General features: G+C 37.1%; 3 protein-coding genes, 1 long non-coding RNA gene and 1 other non-coding gene across 5 annotated transcripts; 3 read left to right on the top strand and 2 right to left on the bottom strand.

The window, feature by feature from the left end:
- Positions 1 to 352: 352 nt before the first annotated feature.
- On the bottom strand, positions 353 to 434 carry TRNAS-UGA. The gene has a single exon. It is a non-coding gene; the product is annotated as a tRNA-Ser (tRNA).
- A 3,808-nt stretch (positions 435 to 4,242) lies between these two features.
- Positions 4,243 to 5,386, top strand: LOC103853424. Its single transcript, XM_009130335.2, has 2 exons — positions 4,243 to 4,490; positions 4,597 to 5,386. The coding sequence occupies exons 1-2, from the start codon at positions 4,243 to 4,245 to the stop codon at positions 5,384 to 5,386; spliced, it is 1,038 nt and encodes a 345-aa protein (XP_009128583.2).
- Positions 5,387 to 9,085: 3,699 nt separating this feature from the next.
- LOC117132158 lies at positions 9,086 to 11,060 on the bottom strand. The gene is made up of 2 exons (XR_004455666.1): positions 10,839 to 11,060; positions 9,086 to 10,802 (listed from the first exon to the last, which is right to left on the bottom strand). It is a non-coding gene; the product is annotated as an uncharacterized LOC117132158 (long non-coding RNA).
- An 8,464-nt stretch (positions 11,061 to 19,524) lies between these two features.
- Positions 19,525 to 20,376, top strand: LOC108870775 (uncharacterized mitochondrial protein AtMg00810-like). The gene has a single exon (XM_018656437.2). It carries the CDS (start codon positions 19,525 to 19,527, stop codon positions 20,374 to 20,376), a length of 852 nt encoding a protein of 283 aa, XP_018511953.2.
- Positions 20,377 to 20,613: 237 nt separating this feature from the next.
- On the top strand, positions 20,614 to 21,770 carry LOC103853423 (F-box/LRR-repeat protein At1g48400-like). Its single transcript, XM_009130334.1, has 4 exons — positions 20,614 to 20,719; positions 20,839 to 21,245; positions 21,412 to 21,552; positions 21,633 to 21,770. Exons 1-4 carry the CDS (start codon positions 20,614 to 20,616, stop codon positions 21,768 to 21,770), a joined length of 792 nt encoding a protein of 263 aa, XP_009128582.1.
- The last annotated feature ends 311 nt before the right edge of the window (positions 21,771 to 22,081 follow it).

The raw sequence follows: 22,081 nt of genomic DNA, 5'->3' as shown, positions 1-22,081 counted from the left end.
CAGCTGCTAGCTAGTTTCCGGCAAAGAGATTAATCAGCATATAGTAAAAGAACGAAATGACAATTTCTCGCAAAATTGTCATATCAGAGATCAATATAAATAATCATAACCGGAAATACTGCGTTGCAAGATCCTTTTATGCAATTCTTTTGTAACTAGGAGGAAGGCAAAGAGTAGTGCGTTATTCGGTAAAAAAAAACATATGATTAGTGAAATAAATATAGTTTTTATGTTTACATCTCTATGTGATTGGAACTATGATTGCTTTGATTTCATAACTGTGATGACAAAAGTTTCAAAACGAACATGTACGGACTAATTATGTATCCCAAAAGAGCAAAAACAAAAATTTCGTCAACAGCAGGGTTCGAACCTGCGCGGGCGAAGCCCAACAGATTTCAAGTCTGTCTCCTTAACCACTCGGACATATTGACTATCATGACTGGTTTTAACAAGATTACCTAATATTATTGGGAATTAGATGAAGCCAATCAAATTAAGTAGATCGTATAGACTTTTGTTTACATCAAGCATGTGGTCATGACGACAGCGACAGGGTTGAACACTTGGGGACTTGTGCTTTACAATAACGCTCTGCTTTTGTTTCCTCTTGAGTTGCTTATAATGGGAGAGTTGAAGAAGATCAAGGATTACATGATTTACTTTGAGAACTCTTCTCAGGAGAAAAGTTACAGAACTGTATTGGTCACATACTTCACTATTTCTTTATTTAAAGCAAAACTTGCGCAGTATTGCATTGAGAATTAGTTGAAGCCAATAAAATTAAGTGGCTAGTGAATCTAACAAAACACATATAAATAATTTGAGCAAAAATCATTGCTTTTTGAAAATTTCCTGACAAAAAAAAAACTGTCAAAGCAGAGAGAGATGTAAGACCCTGAAATGATGGCAATGAGTCTTTTTAGCATACATTGAACTTGGCCAAGTCAATGCATAGTGTAAGCTTTCGTAATTCACGATTGTATTCATGGACTTGAAGATATTAATATACCTTATGAGCTTTTTCTCCAAACTGCTTTCATTTTCCAAGCACAACAACTAATTAGATTCATTTTGAGGAACTCTATTAGCTTTTAACCTAAGAGCCAGAAAAGAAGCCGTTGAACAAAGGAGAGTAGGAGATATAATGTTACATCCGCAAGTAGAAAAAGTTGAATTTGGTCTCAATAAGCTTGGAAGGAGAGGAGAGTTGGACTGGTTTTATTGTTTACAGGTTGGTCTCAGTCCAAAAAAAATAGAATGTTGATTCGCTTTGCACCAGATCAAAGTGGCTATCCATTGGAAAATATTGTCAAGAAACCAGAATCTTGTGTGCAAAGGAGTCTAGAAAAGTCAGGGAAGAAGAAGCAAAAGTGGTGGTTTAAGTTCAAAAGCATGCCAGTGATACACAATTTGGTGGATAGTTCGAATGAAACATGAAGTGGGGGAGTCATCTTTTTGGGTTCAGATGACCTGTCTCTGTGGCATAAAACAATTGGTGTTAGCACTGTTGGGACATTGATACGAGACACCAATGCAGGAGCAAGTTATATCCATGTTGCTGAACCTTATATGTTTGTTTGAGAAGGGTGCTGAATAAGAAATCAATTTGTGAAACTGAATCAGTTCCAACCTATGGTGATGACTCGTTTTGATTCCATCATCGACACGTGTTGGTTCATGCCAACGAGATGCTGAAAACATGCTGCCTTGATAATCATAATCAGAGGAGATAGATGTAACACCATCTAAGGCTTATCAGAGAAATTAAAGTTGAAGAAGTTATAGCTTCTCTGTTCTTACTTGAGAATACAAGATAGTTACTCAGAACAAGGTTTTACAAATCTAGCAAACAATACTCAAATCAAGACATACAATTCTCTTTGTTAAATCAATGAACAATCACCAAAACACAATAATAATTAAAAGAGTTTATGATCCTTAACTTCTACAGATTACTCAATTCGTAAGATGTTTTGTTTGGCAGCCAAATCACCCTCCTGAAAGTCCAAAGAAAAGAAGATAAGTCTGAGTGAAACTAAGATTCTTTCAAAGTAAATCAAAGAGATTAAGAGCTATGTCATACCAAGCGATTTATCTAGGCTTGTTTCTTATCTTCTCTTCCTCCTCTTCCTCAGTTATGTCCGGGTACACGTACTGGTCAGGTAGTAGAAAACGGTCTTCAAAATATCACATAGAAAAACAAAAAGAGTTAAAAAAAAATACAAAATTTTGTTATTCAGAACTAGTCTTGTAAAATTAATTGACTTACAAAGCTTCAATTGGTTTTTCAGAGGTCCAGGGACTGCTACCCATCGATCTCCCACCATAAGCATATCTACACCCTATTAGTATCAGAAATAAGATGCAAATTTTAATTTACGTCTCTTTTTTTCCCAACTGTATATATATAATAAACGTACACATACCTCGGTGAAAATCTGCAAGAAAATAAACTAATTAATAACTCATGAAAATATTGTTAGGTTTTTGAGTCTGAAAATCTCACCTTGAGAAGTTTCTCATCGTACTGCTTCCCAATGGACTGAGACAACTGAGATCTGACGTCGTTGAAGAGACTCTCCAGAGACTTAGTAGCATCTGCCATCTCAACTGGACGATCGACACGCCTTCTCTAAAAAATAGGTCCTTTAACTACTGGATAGCCTAAGTTTGGGTGTCTTAAATTTTGGGCCTGAATTTTAAAGCCTAGTCCGATCCTAAAAGGTTTAGGTCTAGAGCTTTTCGTGTTAAAAATGGTAAATTAAAATTAAATATATTAAATTTAAAGTCAAAATTAATTTAATTTTAAATTTAAATAATCATCTATATATGTCTATAAAATCCAAAACTAAAATAAATGCCTTATCTAATAAACCAATAAAAATAAAAAAAAGAAATATTATTTTAACTCTAATCAATAGAAACCGTATAACCAAGATTATTATGATGTACAATAATAGTTTTATTCATGATTAGGGGTGAAATGCCACTTGAACCCAGAACTAACTGGTTCTCTCTGAAATGCGTTGAGTTGTGCTTTTTCGAATTCCTGCACTCATGGGTATACGATATGGCGTGTCTTTTCTAGTTGATTTTGATTCGACATTAAAAATATATTGATTTTTCGTATGTTAACAAGTTTGATAATCATAATTGGAAATACAAGGTTGTTTTTTCCTGAGCAAACAAATTAAAGATCCATCCATTCAAATATGTCACGTAAAAAACCGTAGTTCCATCTTTCTTTTGAAGTCGCAAAGCTTGGACATCGAAGCTATGCTGAACAATCTCACCTCACACCAAAGCAAGAGACTTGTCACGATCTTTTCCTTCGTCAAGCCTACATATACAACATAGTTTTCAGGTTACCAACAAAAGGGCAATCAGAAAATTCCCTTAACCGCAATGCAATACTTCACAAACGCTTCTAGCGTTATCCTCTGTTCCCAGATGAACCTCATCAAACCATGTGATGAAGGTTCATCCCCGCAACTATGATCTTATACTTGTCTCTCTTTGCTAGCAGCGAGCTTCTACTCCACACTTGTTGGATAATTTCAATCTTGTAGAAACTTAACATATTATTAGATGTTTAATATGTCAAGATAAACAAAATAATGAAATAAGAAAATGAAGTTTTCTGTTTAAGTTAGGTTTGTGTTTTCCATATCCCACATGTTTAAGGGAATTGTCTTTCATATAAATATAGGTCTAATGGAGAGGTATTCCATATGATCTAAGAGAAACATATTGAGAGCTTTAGTTTTTAGTAGTTTCTAAAGCTAATAGAAAAATAGTTCTTATAATTATTGTGTTTTTAGAGATTAGAATTAATATAAGAGCCTCAGATTGGAGAATCGATCTAAGCTTAAATTGTAGCTTAAGATCCTGGTGCTTGTGAACAAGAGATCGCATAAGCAAGATGGCGGACGTGACTAGGGCTCCACGTACGAAGGACCTTGGATCTGCATCCATCCAATGTCTGATGTTGACATCGACAAACTACACAGTTTGGTCGATGATGATGAATGTTCTACTTCGTGTTCATGAAGTGTGGGACACGATCCAATCCGGTTTAGATGATCAGAAGAAGAACGATGTTGCGATAGCTCTTTTGTTTCAATATGTTCCTGAGACATTGATTCTCCAGGTGGCGAACAAACCACATCAAAACAGATCTGGAACGCCATCAAGTCGCGACACCTTAGAGCTGATCGTGTAAGGGAGGCGAGACTTCAGATGGTGATGACAGAGTTCGATAGGTTGAAGATGGATGATAACGATACGGTCGATGACTTCAAGGGGAAGATATCAGTCATATCATCTAAAGCAACCTCTTTGGGAGAGAACATAGAAGAATACAAGATGGTCAAGAAGTTCTTGAAGGGTCTTCTGAGGCACAAGTACATCCAGATCGTAACGTCGCTTGAGCAAGTGCTAGACTTCAACAAGACGGGTTTTGAGGATATAGTTGGAAGGCTGAAGGAGTACGAGGCGTGTAGGAGAAGAAACTCAGAAAGAAGCTCAAGGGAAGCTGATATTTTCGAACAATGAAGAGCATAGTTAGAGGGGCTATGAGAATTTCCATGGTAGAGGAAGAGGACGGAACGGTAGAGGCAAAGGTCGAGGTAGGTCACACAACCAAAACCGTGCGTCACACACCAAAGATAACAACTCGAAGAAAAAGCTGATACGTTGGAGATGTGACGAGCCTGGTCACTATGCAACTGTCTGTCCCGAGAAGACATCAAAGAATCAAGAAACCAACGTAAACGAGACAGAAGAGGCCGATGCACTCTATGTACACGAGGTGGTGTTCTTGAACGAAGATAAGGTGATTCCGAATAATCTTGATATCGACAAAGGCAATGCAAGTGTCTGGTATTTGGATAATGGAGCGAGTAATCACATGACGAGAAACGAGGAGTTCTTTTTGAGTTTGAATCTCAACACCAAAGGGAAGGTGAAGTTTGGTGATGGATTGTGTGTTGATATTGTAGGAAAGGGTGTGATTACTTTTGTGTGCAAGACTGGAAAGATAAAGGTATTGAAAGACATATACTACATACCTGATCTGAAGCATAATAAATTGAGTCTTGGGCAAGCAACAAAAGATGGATGTGAGGTTAACATGAAAGATCTCTACTTAACACTCACATATTCACATGGAAGGTTGCTAGAACGTGTTACAAGATCTCCAAATCTTCTCTACAAGACCCCTATGGAGATAAGTTACCCGAAGTGTTTACATGTCAGGGACGAATATGCTACATGGAAGTGGCATATTCGACTAGAACATTCATGGACATCCAAAGGGTCCATAACACCCAAGGCAGAATGGAACCCACAATCCCAGTTGGAGGCAGACACACAATATCCTTAAAACAAAGCAAAGTCTCAGTGAATTCCATTCATGCAGCTATGTAAACTGCGTTTTTGACCGGTATATGCTTCCACACCTCCACTGCAAAAGGGCAGGTAAAATAGATATGCATCTTTGTCTCCTTTTTTTTTGCATCTAGGACAGTTTGTAGCTGATAAAATTCCTCTTTTTTGAAGGTTTTCTCCAAGGGGAATCGCGTTATTGATAATTGACCATATGAATTGTCTCAGCTTAGATGAGCAATTGCTTCTCCATACATCTTGTGTCCAGTTGAAACTATCATCCGTACTGATTGTCTGTTGTTGGTTCTTCTTGGATGCAGAGAAGTATCCAGATCTTGTAGAGTAGATTCATGTTGGCCAGGGCTGCCAAATAAATATGTCTTCCACTCTGCTTCTACTCGGGTGAAGACTTAAGAACTTTTCTAAAAGCTTAGGTAGGAATTTTCCGACTCTTGCTTTATTCCATTTCAGGTCTATAGTTAGGGGATCCGAGACCATAAGATCCATACCTTCTTCTGGGATAGGTCCATAAGGTTTGATATTTGCGTCTAGAGAAATCCATGAGTCCTTCCAAACTGTAGTTGTATGTCTGTTGTCAATAACCTTTCCTATGTTGTCCTTCAATAGGTCTCTCCCAAACAGGATGCTCCACCATCAATGTGAGCAGGAGCTTGGTAGGTTTGTGTCTAGGAAGCCTTGTCTTTGGCAATACTTTCCTTTCAGGATCCTAGCTAGGAGGCAATTTGGAACTGTGATGATCCTCCACGCTAGCTTAGCCAATAGAGCCTTAGTAAAGAGTTGAATATCCCTTAAGCCCAGTACCCCCATAGCCTTTGGGCACGTCAAAAGATTCCATGATACCCAACAAATCTTCTTGCTTCCATCAGAACCACCCCACCAAAATCTTGTTAATACTGACTGTATTCTTTTGCAAAGACTTATAGGGATTTGGAAGCAGCTCATCGTATATGTTAGGATCACGGTTAGAACGGCTTTTAGCAGAGTTAACTTTTCTGCTCTACTGAGGAAACATGTAGACCATCTCATAGATCTTTAACGTATATGATCCACTATAGAAGTAAATAGATCTCTCTTTCTCCTTCCAAAATGTTCAGGCAGACCAAGATATTTACCTAAGCCTCCTACTTTACTACTTTATTGATTCCTAAGATTTTTTTGCTGCAGACTTGACCTCATGTGGGGCTTTTGAAGAAAAGGTGATGAAGGATTTGATCTTATTTATCTTCTGGCCTGAGTCCTTTCTATACTCCGAGAGGATTTGTACTAATTTTTCACAACTTGTACGGTTTGCTTGACAGAAGAACATGGTGTCATCTGCGAAGAGCAGATGATTCACCCTTGGACAAGCTCTCGCAACTCTTATACCCTGGAGTGTTCCATCATTCTCACCCTTTCGACATAAGCCAGTTAAGACTTCTCCGCAAAGTATGAAGATCACAAAGTATGAAGATGTACGGCGACATGGGGTCTCCTTGTCGAATTCCTCGGTGATGTTTTACATTTCCATTTACCGAGCCATTGACTAGATATGAGTATGATACCGTTGTGATGCATTGCATGATCCAGTTTATCCAAGTACCATTGAAGCCTAGTCTCTTTAGAACTATTGAAATGAAGTTCCATTCTACCCGATCGTATGCCTTAGACATATCAGTTTTCATTGCCATTATGCATTTTTGTCTGCTTTTGATCTCGAAGAAGCGTAGAACTTTGTAGGTTATGAGTACGTTGTCCGTTATTGCGCGTCCTGGAATGAAAGCTGATTGTCCGCTATTAAATCTAGAAAAGCTCTTTACTAATATGATTTGAAAATCCCATCACATGACGCCTTCCACTCTGTGAAAATGTTTTGGTTTCAATCTCATAGGAAAACATTTCAGAAAGATGGTTGTTTTCCATAACACGGTTTAGTTTAGATTCCAAAGATAAAAAAAGTGTGTAGTTTCTCTAGATCTTAGTCAGTGGAAGGGTCAATAATGCTTACATGAGTGCAAATTATATGTCAATAGTGTTACAAAAAAAATATCAATAATGCCACCATCATGACTTTGAAAGGGACTTTAACTCAATATGCCCCTGTGTCTCTTAAAAAATTCTGAATTTTCCCCACAATAAAATATAATTTCTTTTTTATTTATTTTTAAATACAAAACCGTTTAAAAGACATCTATAACCTTAATGAAACCAGATAATTACATAACCCGACAACAGAAACCCGACCCACCCAAACCCATATGGGTACAACCCGGTTCTTAAATCTAAACGCTGCGTTTTAGACTCATTTTCTCATTTCTCAGGTTTCGTGTCTCTCTCTCTTCTGTTATCGGCTTGCGACAGATTCGATTTGGGAAACACTTCACTCAAAATCAAAAGTTAGGGTTCCATCGAAAAGTTGTCAGATTCGATTTCACCCGTGATTAAATCCTCTTTCACCTGTGAGAAGGGCTTTGATTTCTCTGGAAAGCATTCGAAACTTTTCTATTGAGAAGGGTCAATTTGGCCGGGTCTTGTTATCTCCGCTACCAAAATATTTGGTGATGAGAACCACCGATCTCTATCGACTTTTCTGCAGCAAGTCAAAACTATGGAGGTCCCAAAACTATTTAGCACCGGTTAAATGATTTATGGGTTAGTTATAGCTTATGATTCATAACCTTTATATGTTTGTTGGTTGATGTTGTTTACTTCTGCTGTTTATTTACTTGTTTCCTTGGTTCTCTCTTTGGGCATTGCTTATTTCTTTGCTCTTTGGTTCTTATGTTTAATGATTGTTTGCTTCTCTTTTCTGCCTGCTAATTGATGTATTTCATTGATTCTTTGATTTCTCTGTTTAGCTCTTGATTATGTATATGTCAAGAGATCAATGCCTCCAAGTGTTTTGTTATTTCGTTGATTGAGAACTGCCAGAATCAAGATGACATTGATAGGTTTTTTGATGTTCTTCGGAACTTCTGTAGATTTGTAAGTACTTTAAAAATGCTCCCTTTTTAGCATTTTGATTTTTTCTTGGCCATTTGGTCTATTTCTGGCATGAATGATGATTAAACGTTACGACTTTGACTTTTTCTCAGGTGGATAACAGTGGTGGTGGATCGGTGGTGGTGGAAGACTGGAATGAGCGGTGGTAGAGGAGAGAGTGGTGGCAGAGGAAGAGATGGTGGTGCCGTGGTTGTTTTGGTGGTGATGCAAGGAGCGGTGGCAGAGGAAGAGACGGTTGTGGCCGTGGATTCAGACTTAGTTTCACTCCCTAAGGTACGTTAGGTTGTTAGTATGTAGAGAGAATGTTTATGTTCGTAATTATTACTTGTAAAAAAAAATAATAGGCTTGTCCTGCTCTAAGTATTTAGCCACTAAGGAAACTGGTAAATAATTGGACTTTATTGTATAACAGGATCAATGAGCAGGTGCAGTTTGAATTATATTACATGTATGTTTACACGATGGATGATAGTGTTTGGACGAGAATGAAGACGACGGTGGATTGGCCAGTGTTCTGAAAGTAGTCAAGGAAGCTCGCTGTGGATTTTTAAAAGGTGTATATGTGTGAGAAGAGGACAACTGGAACCAGATGCTTCACGACGATGGAAGATATATGATGCAACACGAATAGAAGAGCTTATGAAGAAAATAAAACTATTCAAACTCCAACCGCTTGAGAAGATTGAAGAGGCTTCTTTAATGTTGTCATTGTTGTGTGTATGTCTTTTTGCATCAATAATCCAGTTCATTGTTAACTATGTTTGTGGAGTTCAATATCTGAGAGTGTTAAGCTTTTAACTGAAAAAAATGTATAGAGATAGTTCCTTCGTCCTACCTTCTCTCTTGAATCTGCAGTTTATCATATGTTTTTACTCTAACTCTATGCACTTGTACTTTTTTAAATTTTCTCAGTTTATCATAATACATTTCGTATTCCTTCATAGCTTCTTTAGATTTCGAGGAATATGTAAGTCGTGTGTTCCTGAATAATAATTTAAAAAGTATTCATGTTTACATGCAACCGTTATATACTTAAATTTAATATTCTAATTACACTTAGTAATTCTTGGTAATCTTCAAGGTAGTAGTAATACTGATGTACTCATAGTAATATTTTGGCAAATTTTAAGTTTTATTAATAAAACTATGTACATATGAGATATTTTGTGGTAAAACAAATGACTTTATGCAATGAATATCATTAAGAGTATTACATAAACAGTTTGCAAGAAATAACTATTTTCATAGATTTTTCTTACTATACCTTACGATTCCCACAACAACCATGCAAATTAAGGAATCATTTTAGGAAATTGATAAGTATTCCTAAAACTATAGAAAATAATCATCTAAAATAGTTTTAATAGTGTTATTTACTATATACATAGTCTACTAATAGGTAATATATGGGTTCTATATGTTAAATAAACGTACTAATTACAATATATAGGGGTTTCAAATTACACATATAAAACCAAGTAATTCTAGTAGTCCGAATTACACATAATAAACCCAGTAATCCTAGTAGTCCGAATTACACACAATAAACCCAGTAATCCTAATAGTCCGGTTACACACATAAATCCAATAATCCTAATAGTCCGATTACACACAATACGGCCTAATCATTTTTTAGGACTATGTTTTTCCGATTAAACCACTACTAGCATATTCTATGACCCTATTAAAGTCCTACTATACTTCAAAATGAAGTAAAATAAACCAAACCTCATTAACACAATTTTAAAAATCATTTTGAATGTCTCCAAAATTTCAATAAATCTTACATTATTTACATTACCCAATATATACACTTCATTTTAAATATATTCAGAAAAAAATTCTGCAAAAGATAACATAATAAACCTAAAACCGAGTAAACACAATTTTAAACTCGTTTTAAATCTTCAGAAATTCTCAGTAAATCTTACATTATTTACATCATCCAAGATATACAGTTCATTTAATGATATTTTAGATAATTTTATTTTAAAAATGGATGTAATAAATCTAAAATCCATAAAAAAACAGTTTTAAAATTCGTTTTCAATCTTCCGAAATTCTCAGTAAATCTTACATTATTTACATTACCCAAAATGAACAGTTTATTTTAATGATATTCTAGATATTCTTTTTTTTTTCTAAAACGGATATAATAAATCTAAAACCTAAAAAACAGCTTTAAAACTTGTTTTCAATCTCCCGAAATTCTCGCATTTTTTTATTATTTACATTATCTTTAATATACATAGAATTTTAAAGCTATTTTACAAAAATTTCATAAGAAATGAACATATATTACATATTGTATGAAGTTTCATTTACATTAATGGAGGAAAACAAAAGGGAAGAGGTCAAGTTAAAAAAAAAAAAGGTCACGTTCAAACTAGTTTTGTAAAGTGCAACATTGGTACCTCTTTAGTCAAAAAAAAAAAAAAAAACATTGGTACCTCCTAAATCTGTGAAACCGAGAATAGTGGTACTTGCGAAACAACTCAGGCCAGACTCTACTACACAGTCGTAGCTCCTACTCTTCCATCCATACGCGCCTGGAGGCGGAGCTGATGGGGTTCTCTTGGGCGATTGACTGTGTGTCAGATGTTCATGTTGTTAGAGTGGTTTTCGAATCTTCATCCTACCTTGCGGGAGAAGCTATCCTGAATCTGGAAAAGTTCCCTCAATACCGGACACTGCTCACAACTATCTGTACCAGGGACCATCTTGGCTGCGTTCCTTGCTTATGGAGGAGGCCATGGAAGATACGTGAGCTGTGACCTCTTCATACGTGTGATCCCCTCAACGTATCGAGTACCTGCCAACCCCATCTATCTGGTAGTCTAATACATTTTTTTTTGCCTTTATTTTGTTTATGGACCTATTGGTACCCATGGTTTTTTGCTCTGTTTTTCTGCTTTAAATACTCTGTTTGTGTGAGCTTCCGAACACTATTTTTATTGAATGTTGCTAAGCTTTAAAAAAGAAAAGAAAAAGAAATGGGAGAGAGTTTTCATTGGTTAAAGTTTATTGTGGGACCTGGTTATTTTTGATATATTGGTATAAATTTAATTCATAGTTAATGAGGTGGTATATTTATTATAAAAAAAATAGAAGGTTAATTTAGGGATCACAAAGAGAGAAGGGTATTGAGAAAAGAGGAGGGATAATGAGAATAATTTTTTTCTAATAGGGGCATATTGAGTTACTCCCCCTTTGAAAGCTTGGAGTTGACGCTGACTGTTGATAGTCATTACTCATTTTAGTCTTAGTCACGACCAGGTCGTTTTTTCTTCTAGACCGCAAGTACTACAAAGGGACCCATCGGTTTTCAATTTTTCTTTTTTTTTTCTCATCACTGTTGTAATCACCGATAATTTCCATACTCTATTTTTGTTTAACGACTTGTCCATTTCATTAATCAGACTTATCTGTACCAATAATTTCACAAACCGTGTAACACTATTTAGATCCGTCAGACGAATCAAGATCTGGCATTGACTTGACTTGTATAGTTCACAAGGTCATAACGTGTGTGTTATTTATATGATGATGATGCCATGATGGTAGTAAATTCTCTCACACATACTAATTAGAATTTTGAAAAAAAAAATGGAGAAAAGAGGATGTGGTGTCGGTAATGTTGCCATAAGCTGTGTTTATTTGGCAATCGTGTTGCTGCTTTTATCATCAGCCCTTGCGACCAGCTCGCAAGTCACGCCTCCCACAACTGGTCAGTCGTGCTGTCTCGTTTTTCTTCTTCTAGTTCCAAATTTCTCATACCGCTTTGAGGCTTCTCTAATAGTTACTCCTCCCAACATAATACAAATCAATTTTTATTTTAAAGGCCGTGCGTTTTAAAGTTGTTAGATTTTTATCACTATCTAAAGAAGTCACTATAATTTCTTTTTTTCAAAAAGCTAACATATTCTTGTATGTTAATACTCCATATGATTCAAATTAAGTGTTGTTTTACATTATTTTCTGATTTTGATGTAATTTCTTAATAGATACGGTAAGAAGTTATATTCTTCCTTTACTTTAATAATAAAATGTAAAAATGGAGCTAGAGAGTAAATAAATGTGAAATTAAAACCGACAAAATATGTAGGACATGGTGGAAAATGGGGAGTGCGAACTTTAATGCAATATGGTGAAGGTGACGGTGAAGGTGATGGTAAGTATTCGCGTTAAATATATTTACTGTTACTAATAGTTTTGGTGTGTTATTATGCTGGTTATATATTATTAGTTTATCTGCCAGTTCACTTATTAAGTAAGTTTAAAACATATTTTAATGGTTTAAACTAGGACATTTTTAAATTTGTACAACATTTATAGTAAGTTAAGACACCAGTCGCTTGTTTGTTTTGTAAAGATAAATCTATACGATGAGCTACTATCAATTTTCTTGAGTTAATTTTTTTTTTTGACAAAGGGCTTTTTTCTTGAGTTAATTTTTTGGTAGTGATTTATTTAGTTTTATCAACCCCTACATAATTTTATAAATTATTGGGTTTTTTCTTTGATAAAGGAGTATTGAATGTTCTTTATAACATAAAAGTGAAAGAGAATGGTTTATGGCGTAAAAGCCAGTATTTTTAATGGTTGGTGGCCAAAAGTTAACGTCCATTCGAAGCCCTCAATTGATTCCTTAAAGAGAAATTCTTGGGTTCACCCTCTAGATTCACCAACCAATAGTGTTTGAGTATTTGATATTTGATATCTTTTAAAAAAGGAAACAAAATTGAATATCCAAATTAGATTATATTTTTAAAATAAAATAATAAAAATACATAAAAATAGTTACAAAAAATAAATAAATAAATATTGTTAAACCTTCAGCAAAATACTAAACCCTATACCCTAAATCCTAAACCCTAAACGTTAAACCTTAAACTTTGGATAAACTCTAAACATTGAAAAATCTTAAACCCTAAATCATACATTAAAAACTAAATTTTAATAACACTAAACCCTAAATCCTAATCACTAAACCCTAAACCTTTGGGTAAACTATGAACCCTTGGATAAATCACAAACTCTAGGGTTTAATTTTAAATATTTTTGATTTAGAGTTTATGATTTATCCAAGGGTTTCAGGGTTTATCCAAGGGTTTAGGGTTAGTGATTAGGGTTTAGAGTTTAGTGTTATTAAGATTTAGTTTTTAATGTATGATTTAGGATTTAAAATTTTTCAACGGTTTATCCAAGATTTAAGGTTTATAATTTAGGGTTTAGAGTTTAGGATTTAGGGTATAGGATTTAGTATTTTGCTAAAGGTTTAACAATATTTATTTATTTATTTTTTGTAACTATTTTATGTATTTTTATTGTTTTATTTTAAAAATATAATCTTATTTGGAAATTTAATTTTGTTTCCTTTTTTAAAAGATATCAAATATCAAATACTCAAATACTATTGGTTGGTGAATCTAGAGGTGAACCCAAGAATTTCTCTTCCTTAAAACCGGGTCAAATTTTAATTGAAAAGGAATTTTGTAGTGATAAGATCTGTTAAGCCCTATTTGGCTATTCCGAAAACAAGAATTGGTGGCATTATATAAAAAAACTTTACGAAAGGGATTAGTCCTCTCCTTTGACGTTCATATTTTTTAGTAGTGTGGTTACATTTATCATGGCCATTCGATTTCCTGGTGCAAAATATTAGATGATAATATATATATATTTCCTATATAATATATATGGTTCATAAAATGTGTTTAATATATCCTCGTATTTTTTAAGAAAGGCTAAATGTGTTTAATCTTTATACAAATAATTTATAGATGGGTCAACGTATCATTCACGGTGTAAGAGAGGAGATGTAACGGGCAGCTGTACGCGCGGCGATGGTATCGGGAATACTAAGACATAAAACGATGTCAATGTGTTGCATACATGCATGCTATAAAACATAGTAATAAATAAAGAACTTTGTTTTATATGTGTTTCCAACATCTTATTAACGCTCTCTCTCCCTCTCCTCAGCCTGTTTACTTGTTAAAGATTTTACTTACTATGTGACCTAAATGCATAAATGACAAGGTGAAGATAGCGTGCGGATTATCCTGAATACTTATGAGATTGTCTCATAAGTGAAGGTACACTTCGCGGTCTAAGTATCTAACCAAAATATCTCCTCACAATACCCTAAGCCTTTATGAGATCACCAAAACTGGATTAGTTGTCTTGAATTACCAAACGATGCTTTCTTGAGCTGTCAATCAGAAAAAGGAACGAACTTAGGATATTAGGAAGAGGGTGAACGTATATGATAACATGGCTGCTCTCCATTTTGCCAACAATGTCTTCCACGAAAGTCCAAGCATGTCGAAATGGACTGCCATAATATTCGATAGAAAATGCAACTGGGCTTAACCAAAATTCTCCATGTTCTTACATGTAATCAATTGGCCGACCTGTTTATTAAATCATTATCCCGACTCAACTTAAATCTCTTCTAGGCAAGATGGAGTTACCAATATCTTTACATTCTGTATCAGTTTTATAATGGTTTACATGCATGTAATTATCTATACATCCGGTTTGTCCTGGTTTACTTCCTCTGCTGTATCTTTGCTTCATTCTAAATAACAAAAAATCTCAAAAGAGTTACTATTTCTTCTCTCTCAGCTTCGTCATCCTCCATGGGTGGCTTGATATCGATTATGTTCATCTTATTTTCTAATAGAGACAAGAAAAACTTAAGTAGATGAGAATGGCTAAAGACACGGCAAGTTCTCTTGATAGTACTATTATGTAGCTTCAATGTGATAAAAGACATTGTCCATAGTTTTTGATTAAAGTTTTTTAAAAGGTTTTTATAGTACTTTTACTTATTTTCGTGTTACACATGGGTTTTGTCGATTTGAAATATGGTTTATTTTTTATTCTTCTTAATTTACATCATGTTATATATATCACGTATGATGATATGATTATATTATGTATATTTGTCGTTACAAATAATTCTCAAGTATTTGCTAACTTTATATTTATCTTTTAAATTTTTTTTTACGATATGTGCGTGGAGTAATTATGAGAATTGTCTTTCTTCCATTGTTTTTGGTAGCCAGAGTTGACTTCTTGTTGCGCTTCCTCCTTGGTCCGCTATTAAATTAGTGCTAAACCGGAAAGAAATTGAAAAATACAACCGGAAACCAATTACAGGAGAAATGTAAATGGGATTTGGACAATATTGTCAACAACGGCCCATTAACCGTATAAAAATCTTGTATTAATGTATATCCGACAAAGTTTCTCGTATATTTCGGTTAGTTTGAGACCGGTTTGAATGAAATTGCGTCGGTTTGTAGTTGCGCTTTTGTCCGTGTCCCTGAAAGCTCGTGTGTCATTGGCTTGAGACAGACAGATGCCGCCGACTAACTCCGGCCTTGATTGAATACATATATTTAGAGCGAGAGTTGTTGACGAGCAACACACTCGTTAAGCTCACACTCTCCGGGGGCATCTCTCTTGAAGTCGACCATGTGTATTTTCCAGCGCTCAAATCACTCTCTTTAATATCAGTTATTATCATAAATGGGTCAAGCCCATCACATCTGAAGCCCAACACCGAAAAAAACAAAACACAAAATTTACCGCTACACTTTCAACGGTCTTCTTCCTGCACAAGACAAAACACAAATAAGGATAAAACTAAAGCAATGAATGGAAAGGTAAAGCAATTGAGAGAAGACAAGCCACCTGGTCAAGCACAGGCTGTCACAACCCAAAACCGTTATACATTGTTACAGGACGAAAGAGATCAAAGTTAAAACCCTAGTTTACTTATCTATATAAAGGAACTCATGTTATAATGAAACATTCAAGAGAGTAAATTAATAAGAAAGTTCAGAGAAACTTATCTTTCTTGTTCACGCGTTCATGGTATCAGAGCACACGGTGCCACCATGGATCTTGAACCTTATGACCCTCCTCGATTGAACATCATTCACTGTGTTACCGTAAAGCTCAATAAGCAAAATTTCTTCTTTTGGAAACGACAGTTTCAGTCTTTTCTCATTGGCCAACGCCTGTTTGGTTTCGTTACTGGTACCATACCACAGCCAGTCTCTACGATCATGGTGCAGACTATCCATGGATCCTCTACCCCATTTCTGAATCCTGACCATGAGCTTTGATTCTAAACAGATCAAGTTGTTCAATCTTGGCTTCTTGGATCTATTACTGATTCTCTTCAGTCCATGGTGGTGAACTGCGAAACAGCTCGCGAGATCTGGTCCAGTCTAGAGACGCACTTCAACAGACCATCAAACTCCAGACTGTTTGAGCTACAGCACAAGATGCAGACTTTAGCGAAAGGCGACAAGAAGATGTTCGACTTTCTTCAGGAAGTTAAAGCCCTTAGTGATCAACTTGCCTCCATTGGTGCGCCTATGACTGAGGCCATGAAGATCTTCTCAGCTCTTCACGGTTTGGGGCGTGACTACGAGCCTATCAAGACTGCTATAGAGGGTTCCATCGACTCTGTTCCGCCTCCCATGTTTGAATCAATCTTTCCTCGTCTGGTTGCTTTCGATGATAGGCTTCAGGGTTACAACACTGGTCAAAAAGTCACTCCGCATCTTGCCTTTGCCTCAGTGTGTACACAGCAGGGAAACTACTACACCTCTCGAGGTCGTGGTGGCAGAAGAGGGCGTGGTCGGGGTTCTTACAGCACAAGAGGACGCGGCTTCTATCAACAAATCTCGTCCTCGGCTGATGGTGATATGCGTCCTACATGCCAAATCTGTGGCAAGATTGGTCATCATGCGTTGAAATGCTATCACCGTTTTGACAGAAGCTACCAGCTTGATGAAACTCCTCAGGCTATGGCTGCTATGCGCATCACAGAGGTGTCTGATGACTCCGGTTCTGAATGGTACCCTGACTCCGCTGCGTCTGCACATGTGACGATCTCAACACGAAACCTGCATCAGTCACAACCATATCATGGTTCCGATACTGTCATGATAGGAGATGGGAGTTACTTACCTATCTCTCACACTGGTTCCACAGTCATCGCCTCTTCCTCAGGTATTCTTCCTCTCAAAAATGTCATTGTGTGTCCTCAGATTGCAAAGTCTCTGTTATTTGTATCCAAAGTTACTGATGATTATCCTTGCACTGTTGAGTTTGATAATCTTGGGGTTTCTATAAAGAACAAGGTTACAAAGAAGGTTCTCACCAGGGGAAGAAGGGATAATGGTCTTCACAGAGTTGAGAACAAGCCGCAAATAAAAGCTCTTTACTCCTCTAGGCAGCATTCTGCTTAAGACGCTGTTTGGCATAGGAGGCTTGGGCATCCTCACCAGCAAGTTCTTCAACATCTGTCTACAAATAACCTCATCAAAATAAGCTCAAGCACCAAGAAGATGTGTTCGTCGTGTCAACTTGGCAAGAGCAGTAGCTTACCTTTTCAGTCTTCTAGCTATGTTGCGTCTTGGCCTTTGGAGAAGATTCACTGTGATCTCTGGGGGCCTGCACAAACAACATCTGTTCAGGGTTTCAGATTTAATGTAATCTTTATCGACCATTGGTCACGGTTTTGTTGGATCTATCCTATGAAATACAAATCAGAGTTCTTTTCAATCTTTTGCAAGTTTCAAGCCTTAGTAGAGAATCAATTGAGATGTAGAATTGGCACCTTTCAATGTGACGGACGTGGATAATTCATCAGTTCTGCATTCATCTCTCACTTGCAAAAAGATGGGATCAGACAACAAATCCCGTGCCCTCACACGCCGCAACAGAACGGATTGGCTGAAAGGAAGCACCGTTACATCACTGAGCTCGGGTTGTCTATGATGTTTGATAGCAAAATTCCTCTGAAGTACTGGATGGAAGCGTTCTTCACTGCAACCTTTCTCAGCAACTTGCTTCCTACAAGTAGCCTGCCAAACCATCAAATACCTTATCAGAAATGTTCGGGAAAGCAGTAAACTACAGTTTTCTAAGAGCGTTTGGCTGCGCCTGCTATCCCTCTCTCAGAGCCTATGCTAATAACAAGTTTGATCCTAGATCTCTAAAGTGCGTATTTCTAGGCTACAATGACAGATACAAGGGGTATAGATGCATTTACCCTCCAACTGGCCGAGTCTACATCACACGTCATATCCTGTTTGATGAATCTGATTTCCCTTTGGGCAAGCTTACAAGCAGAGTCATCCGTCTGTCTTAACTCCACTTCTCAAGGCATGGCATATGAGCTTTGTTCCACAATCACCTTCGGAACAGGTGCAAGAATCAGAAGCTTCAGATTCAACACCGGTAGTTCATCAAGGAATTGTCCCGTTATTCTCTGATGCTGACTTTCCTCCTCTCCAGTCTGCGCCTCAGTCTACTTTGGCTTCAAGTAATAGAGAGTCTTCTGCATTATCACCTGGTTCTTCACCAGCCTCTGATCATGCACCAAGTCCCTCTCCTGTCCCACAAGCTCCTCCTCCTGCACCACAACGACATCAGATGATCACAAGGTCACAAGTAGGCACTGTCAAGCCTAATCCTCGCTACGTTCTGCTCACACAGAAGGTTTCAATCCCAGAGCCAAGAACAATTGCAGATGCGTTAAAACATGAAGGTTGGAGAAATGCAATGGGTGATGAGTATGAATCTTGCAAAGAAACCAATACCTTCACGCTGGTTCCAAGAACTGAAGACATGCATGTTCTAGGTAACCGATGGGTGCATAGAGTGAAGTTGAATGCTGATGGGAGTTTCAAGAAGCTTCGATCCCGTCTGGTTGCAAAAGGAAATGAGCAAGAGGAAGGGGTTGACTATCTTGAAACCTACAGTCCAGTGGTGAGAATGGCATCAGTAAGAACAATCTTACACATGGCTACGGTGTTAAATTGGGAGATAAGGCAAATGGACGTCAAAAATGCATTTTTACATGGTGACTTACAAGAAGAAGTGTTCATGAAGCAACCAGCAGGATTTGTCGATTCAGAGCATCCTCACTATGTTTGGCGATTGAACAAAGCCATCTACGGTTTGAAACAAGCTCCTCGGGCCTGGTTCGACAAGTTCAGCTCATTTCTGATTGCATTTGGCTTCTGTTGTTCCTAGTCTGATCCATCCTTATTCGTCTACAAAACGGAAACATACATTATCATTCTACTGCTTTATGTCGACGACATGATAATCACTGGAAACAGTTCTGAGAGTCTGAATCATCTACTCAAACAACTCAACAGTGAGTTCAGAATGACAGATATGGGCAAGCTACACTACTTCTTGGGAATTCAAGTTCAGACGCATGATAAAGGGTTGTTTCTATGCCAGCAGAAGTACACAGTGGACTTACTTGCAGTGGCAGGAATGAAAGAGTGTGAACCGATGCCTACAGCCTTGCCTCAACAGCTAAACAGAGTTGAAGACAAGACAGAGTTGTTTTCTCATCCCACCTACTTCAGAAGCTTGGCAGGAAAGCTGCAGTATTTGACTCTGACACGGCCTGACATTCAATTTGCCGTGAACTATGTGTGCCAGAAGATGCATTCGCCAACGGTCTCTGACTTTCACCTGTTAAAAAGAATCATCAGATACGTTAAAGGCACTATTACAATGGGGATTTCTCTACATAAAGACGCAGACTTCACTCTCACTGCCTACAGTGATAGTGATTGGGCCAGATGTAGTTCTACAAGAAGATCTACTGGTGGTTACAGCACATTCCTAGGGAAGAATCTCATTGCTTGGTCTTCTCGGAAACAACCTACTGTGTCTAAGAGTTCTACTGAAGCTGAATATCGAACTCTCTCTGAGACTGCATCAGATATTACCTGGCTTTGCTCTATATTCAGAGAGCTCGGATTGCCTCTGATGACTACTCTGCTGTTACTCTGTGATAATCTCTCAACGGTGCTTCTCTCTGCGAATCCATCTTTTCATTCAAGAACCAAGCATTTTGCTCTGGATTATCATTATGTTCGAGAAAGAGTCGCGCTTGGAGCTCTTGAGGTTAAGAACATTCCGAATCAACATTAGATTGCAGACATCTTCACCAAATCTCTTCCTCAAGCTGCATTCTCTTCTCTTCGAGGCAAATTGGGTGTCGATACAATCGGTGCACCAAGTTTGAGGGGGCCTATTATCATAAATGGGTCAAGCCCATCACATTTGAAGCCCAACACCAAGAAGAACAAAACGCAGAATTTACTGCTACACTTCCAACGGTCTTCTTCCTGCACAAGACAAAACACAAATGAGGATAAGGCTAAAGCAATGAACGGAAAGGTAAAGCAATTGAGAGAGGACAAGCCAGATGGTCAAGCACAGGCTGTCACAACCCAAAACCGTTATGCATTGCTACAAGACGAAGGAGATCAAAGTTAAAACCCTAGTTTACTTATCTATATAAAGGAACTCATGTTGTAATGAAACATTCAAGAGAGTAAATTAATAAGAAAGTTCAGAGAAACTTATCTTTCTTGTTCAAAAGTTCATCAGTTTCAGGCCTTGGTTGTCCCGATTACTGTGACCTCCTCGATGGCTCTCTTGTCTTGGAAGACTTGTACATTTGTGATGATGCTTACCCTTATAATCCACCATGTTGCAGTACGATCATGATGAGTAAATCCATCAAGCGTCTTGTGGTTTTTACCCATCTTCCTGATTCTCAAGAGTATCACGACGCTATGCTTTTCAGTGTACCAAGTCTTGGCTACCTTGACGACTCTACTTTTGTCTTTGAAAACCATGAGTGTGTTGCTTTGGATTTGCTCGTCGAAGCCAGGCTCAATCTCAAGTTATGGGAGGAGTCAACTAGCCATTATGATTATTCTGATGATGATGATGATGATTATATTTATGATGATCAACCAAAGATGCCTATCTTTGGTGATGTTACAAACAAAGTTAGTTGCGGGTACAACCAACATTACGACCCTTTACTTGTCTGCTGATTCCCTTGAGGTTTGTTTCCTTGCTACTTGCTATTGATTCGTTTTTCCCTCTCCCACACTTGTGTATATGAATGTGTTTTTGTTTGTTTTTTGTTGTTGTGATCATATTATAAATCAGACGTTGCACTTCTGTTGTAAATCCATGCTGGTGTTCAACAACCTCCTCAATTTGTCTATTGAGAGTGACAAAGAAAAAGGTTGGCAAGTAATGCCAGTTTTGCTCAAAAGTTGTCCACGTCTACACACTTTAGTTATCAAGGTATTATCAATTTTCTTGCTGTGATTCTTTCTTGTTGTTGTTGCCCATTATGCATTTAAAAAATTGGTCTATGGTTTCAGGGACTTGTGCACAGAGTTACAAATAAGTGTGGAGATGCATGCGCTTGCATTCCGGTAAAGCATAAAGAGGAGGAGGAAGAGGTATGTTGTCTATTGACATGTCAAGTGAAGGTGCTTGAGCTTCTTCAGAAGAGGTGAAGCAGATGAGACATTTCTTGGGCAAGTTGAAATGTCTCGAATCTGTGAAAGTGAGTGTTGGCGCAGAAGATAACAATAGAGAGCTCTTGAGAGCTAATCTACTGTCTCTCCCAAGAATTTCACCAAAGTGCCACATCCAACTCATCTGATGTTTCTTTCCTTACTTTTTCCCAAAAGGAACAAATCATTGCAATCCATTTTGGGTATATAATTTAGATTGATTTGATTTTTACTAAGTTACAAAATAATTTAGATGAATTAAAATTTTATTATCCTTTTAATCAAAAACACATTCTTAAAAATCTAGAACA

Source organism: Brassica rapa, chromosome A02, assembly GCF_000309985.2.
Source record: "Brassica rapa cultivar Chiifu-401-42 chromosome A02, CAAS_Brap_v3.01, whole genome shotgun sequence".
NCBI lineage: Eukaryota > Viridiplantae > Streptophyta > Magnoliopsida > Brassicales > Brassicaceae > Brassica > Brassica rapa.
Note: the sequence above shows the minus strand (reverse complement) of the source record. Positions and strands in the feature narration are given on the sequence as shown.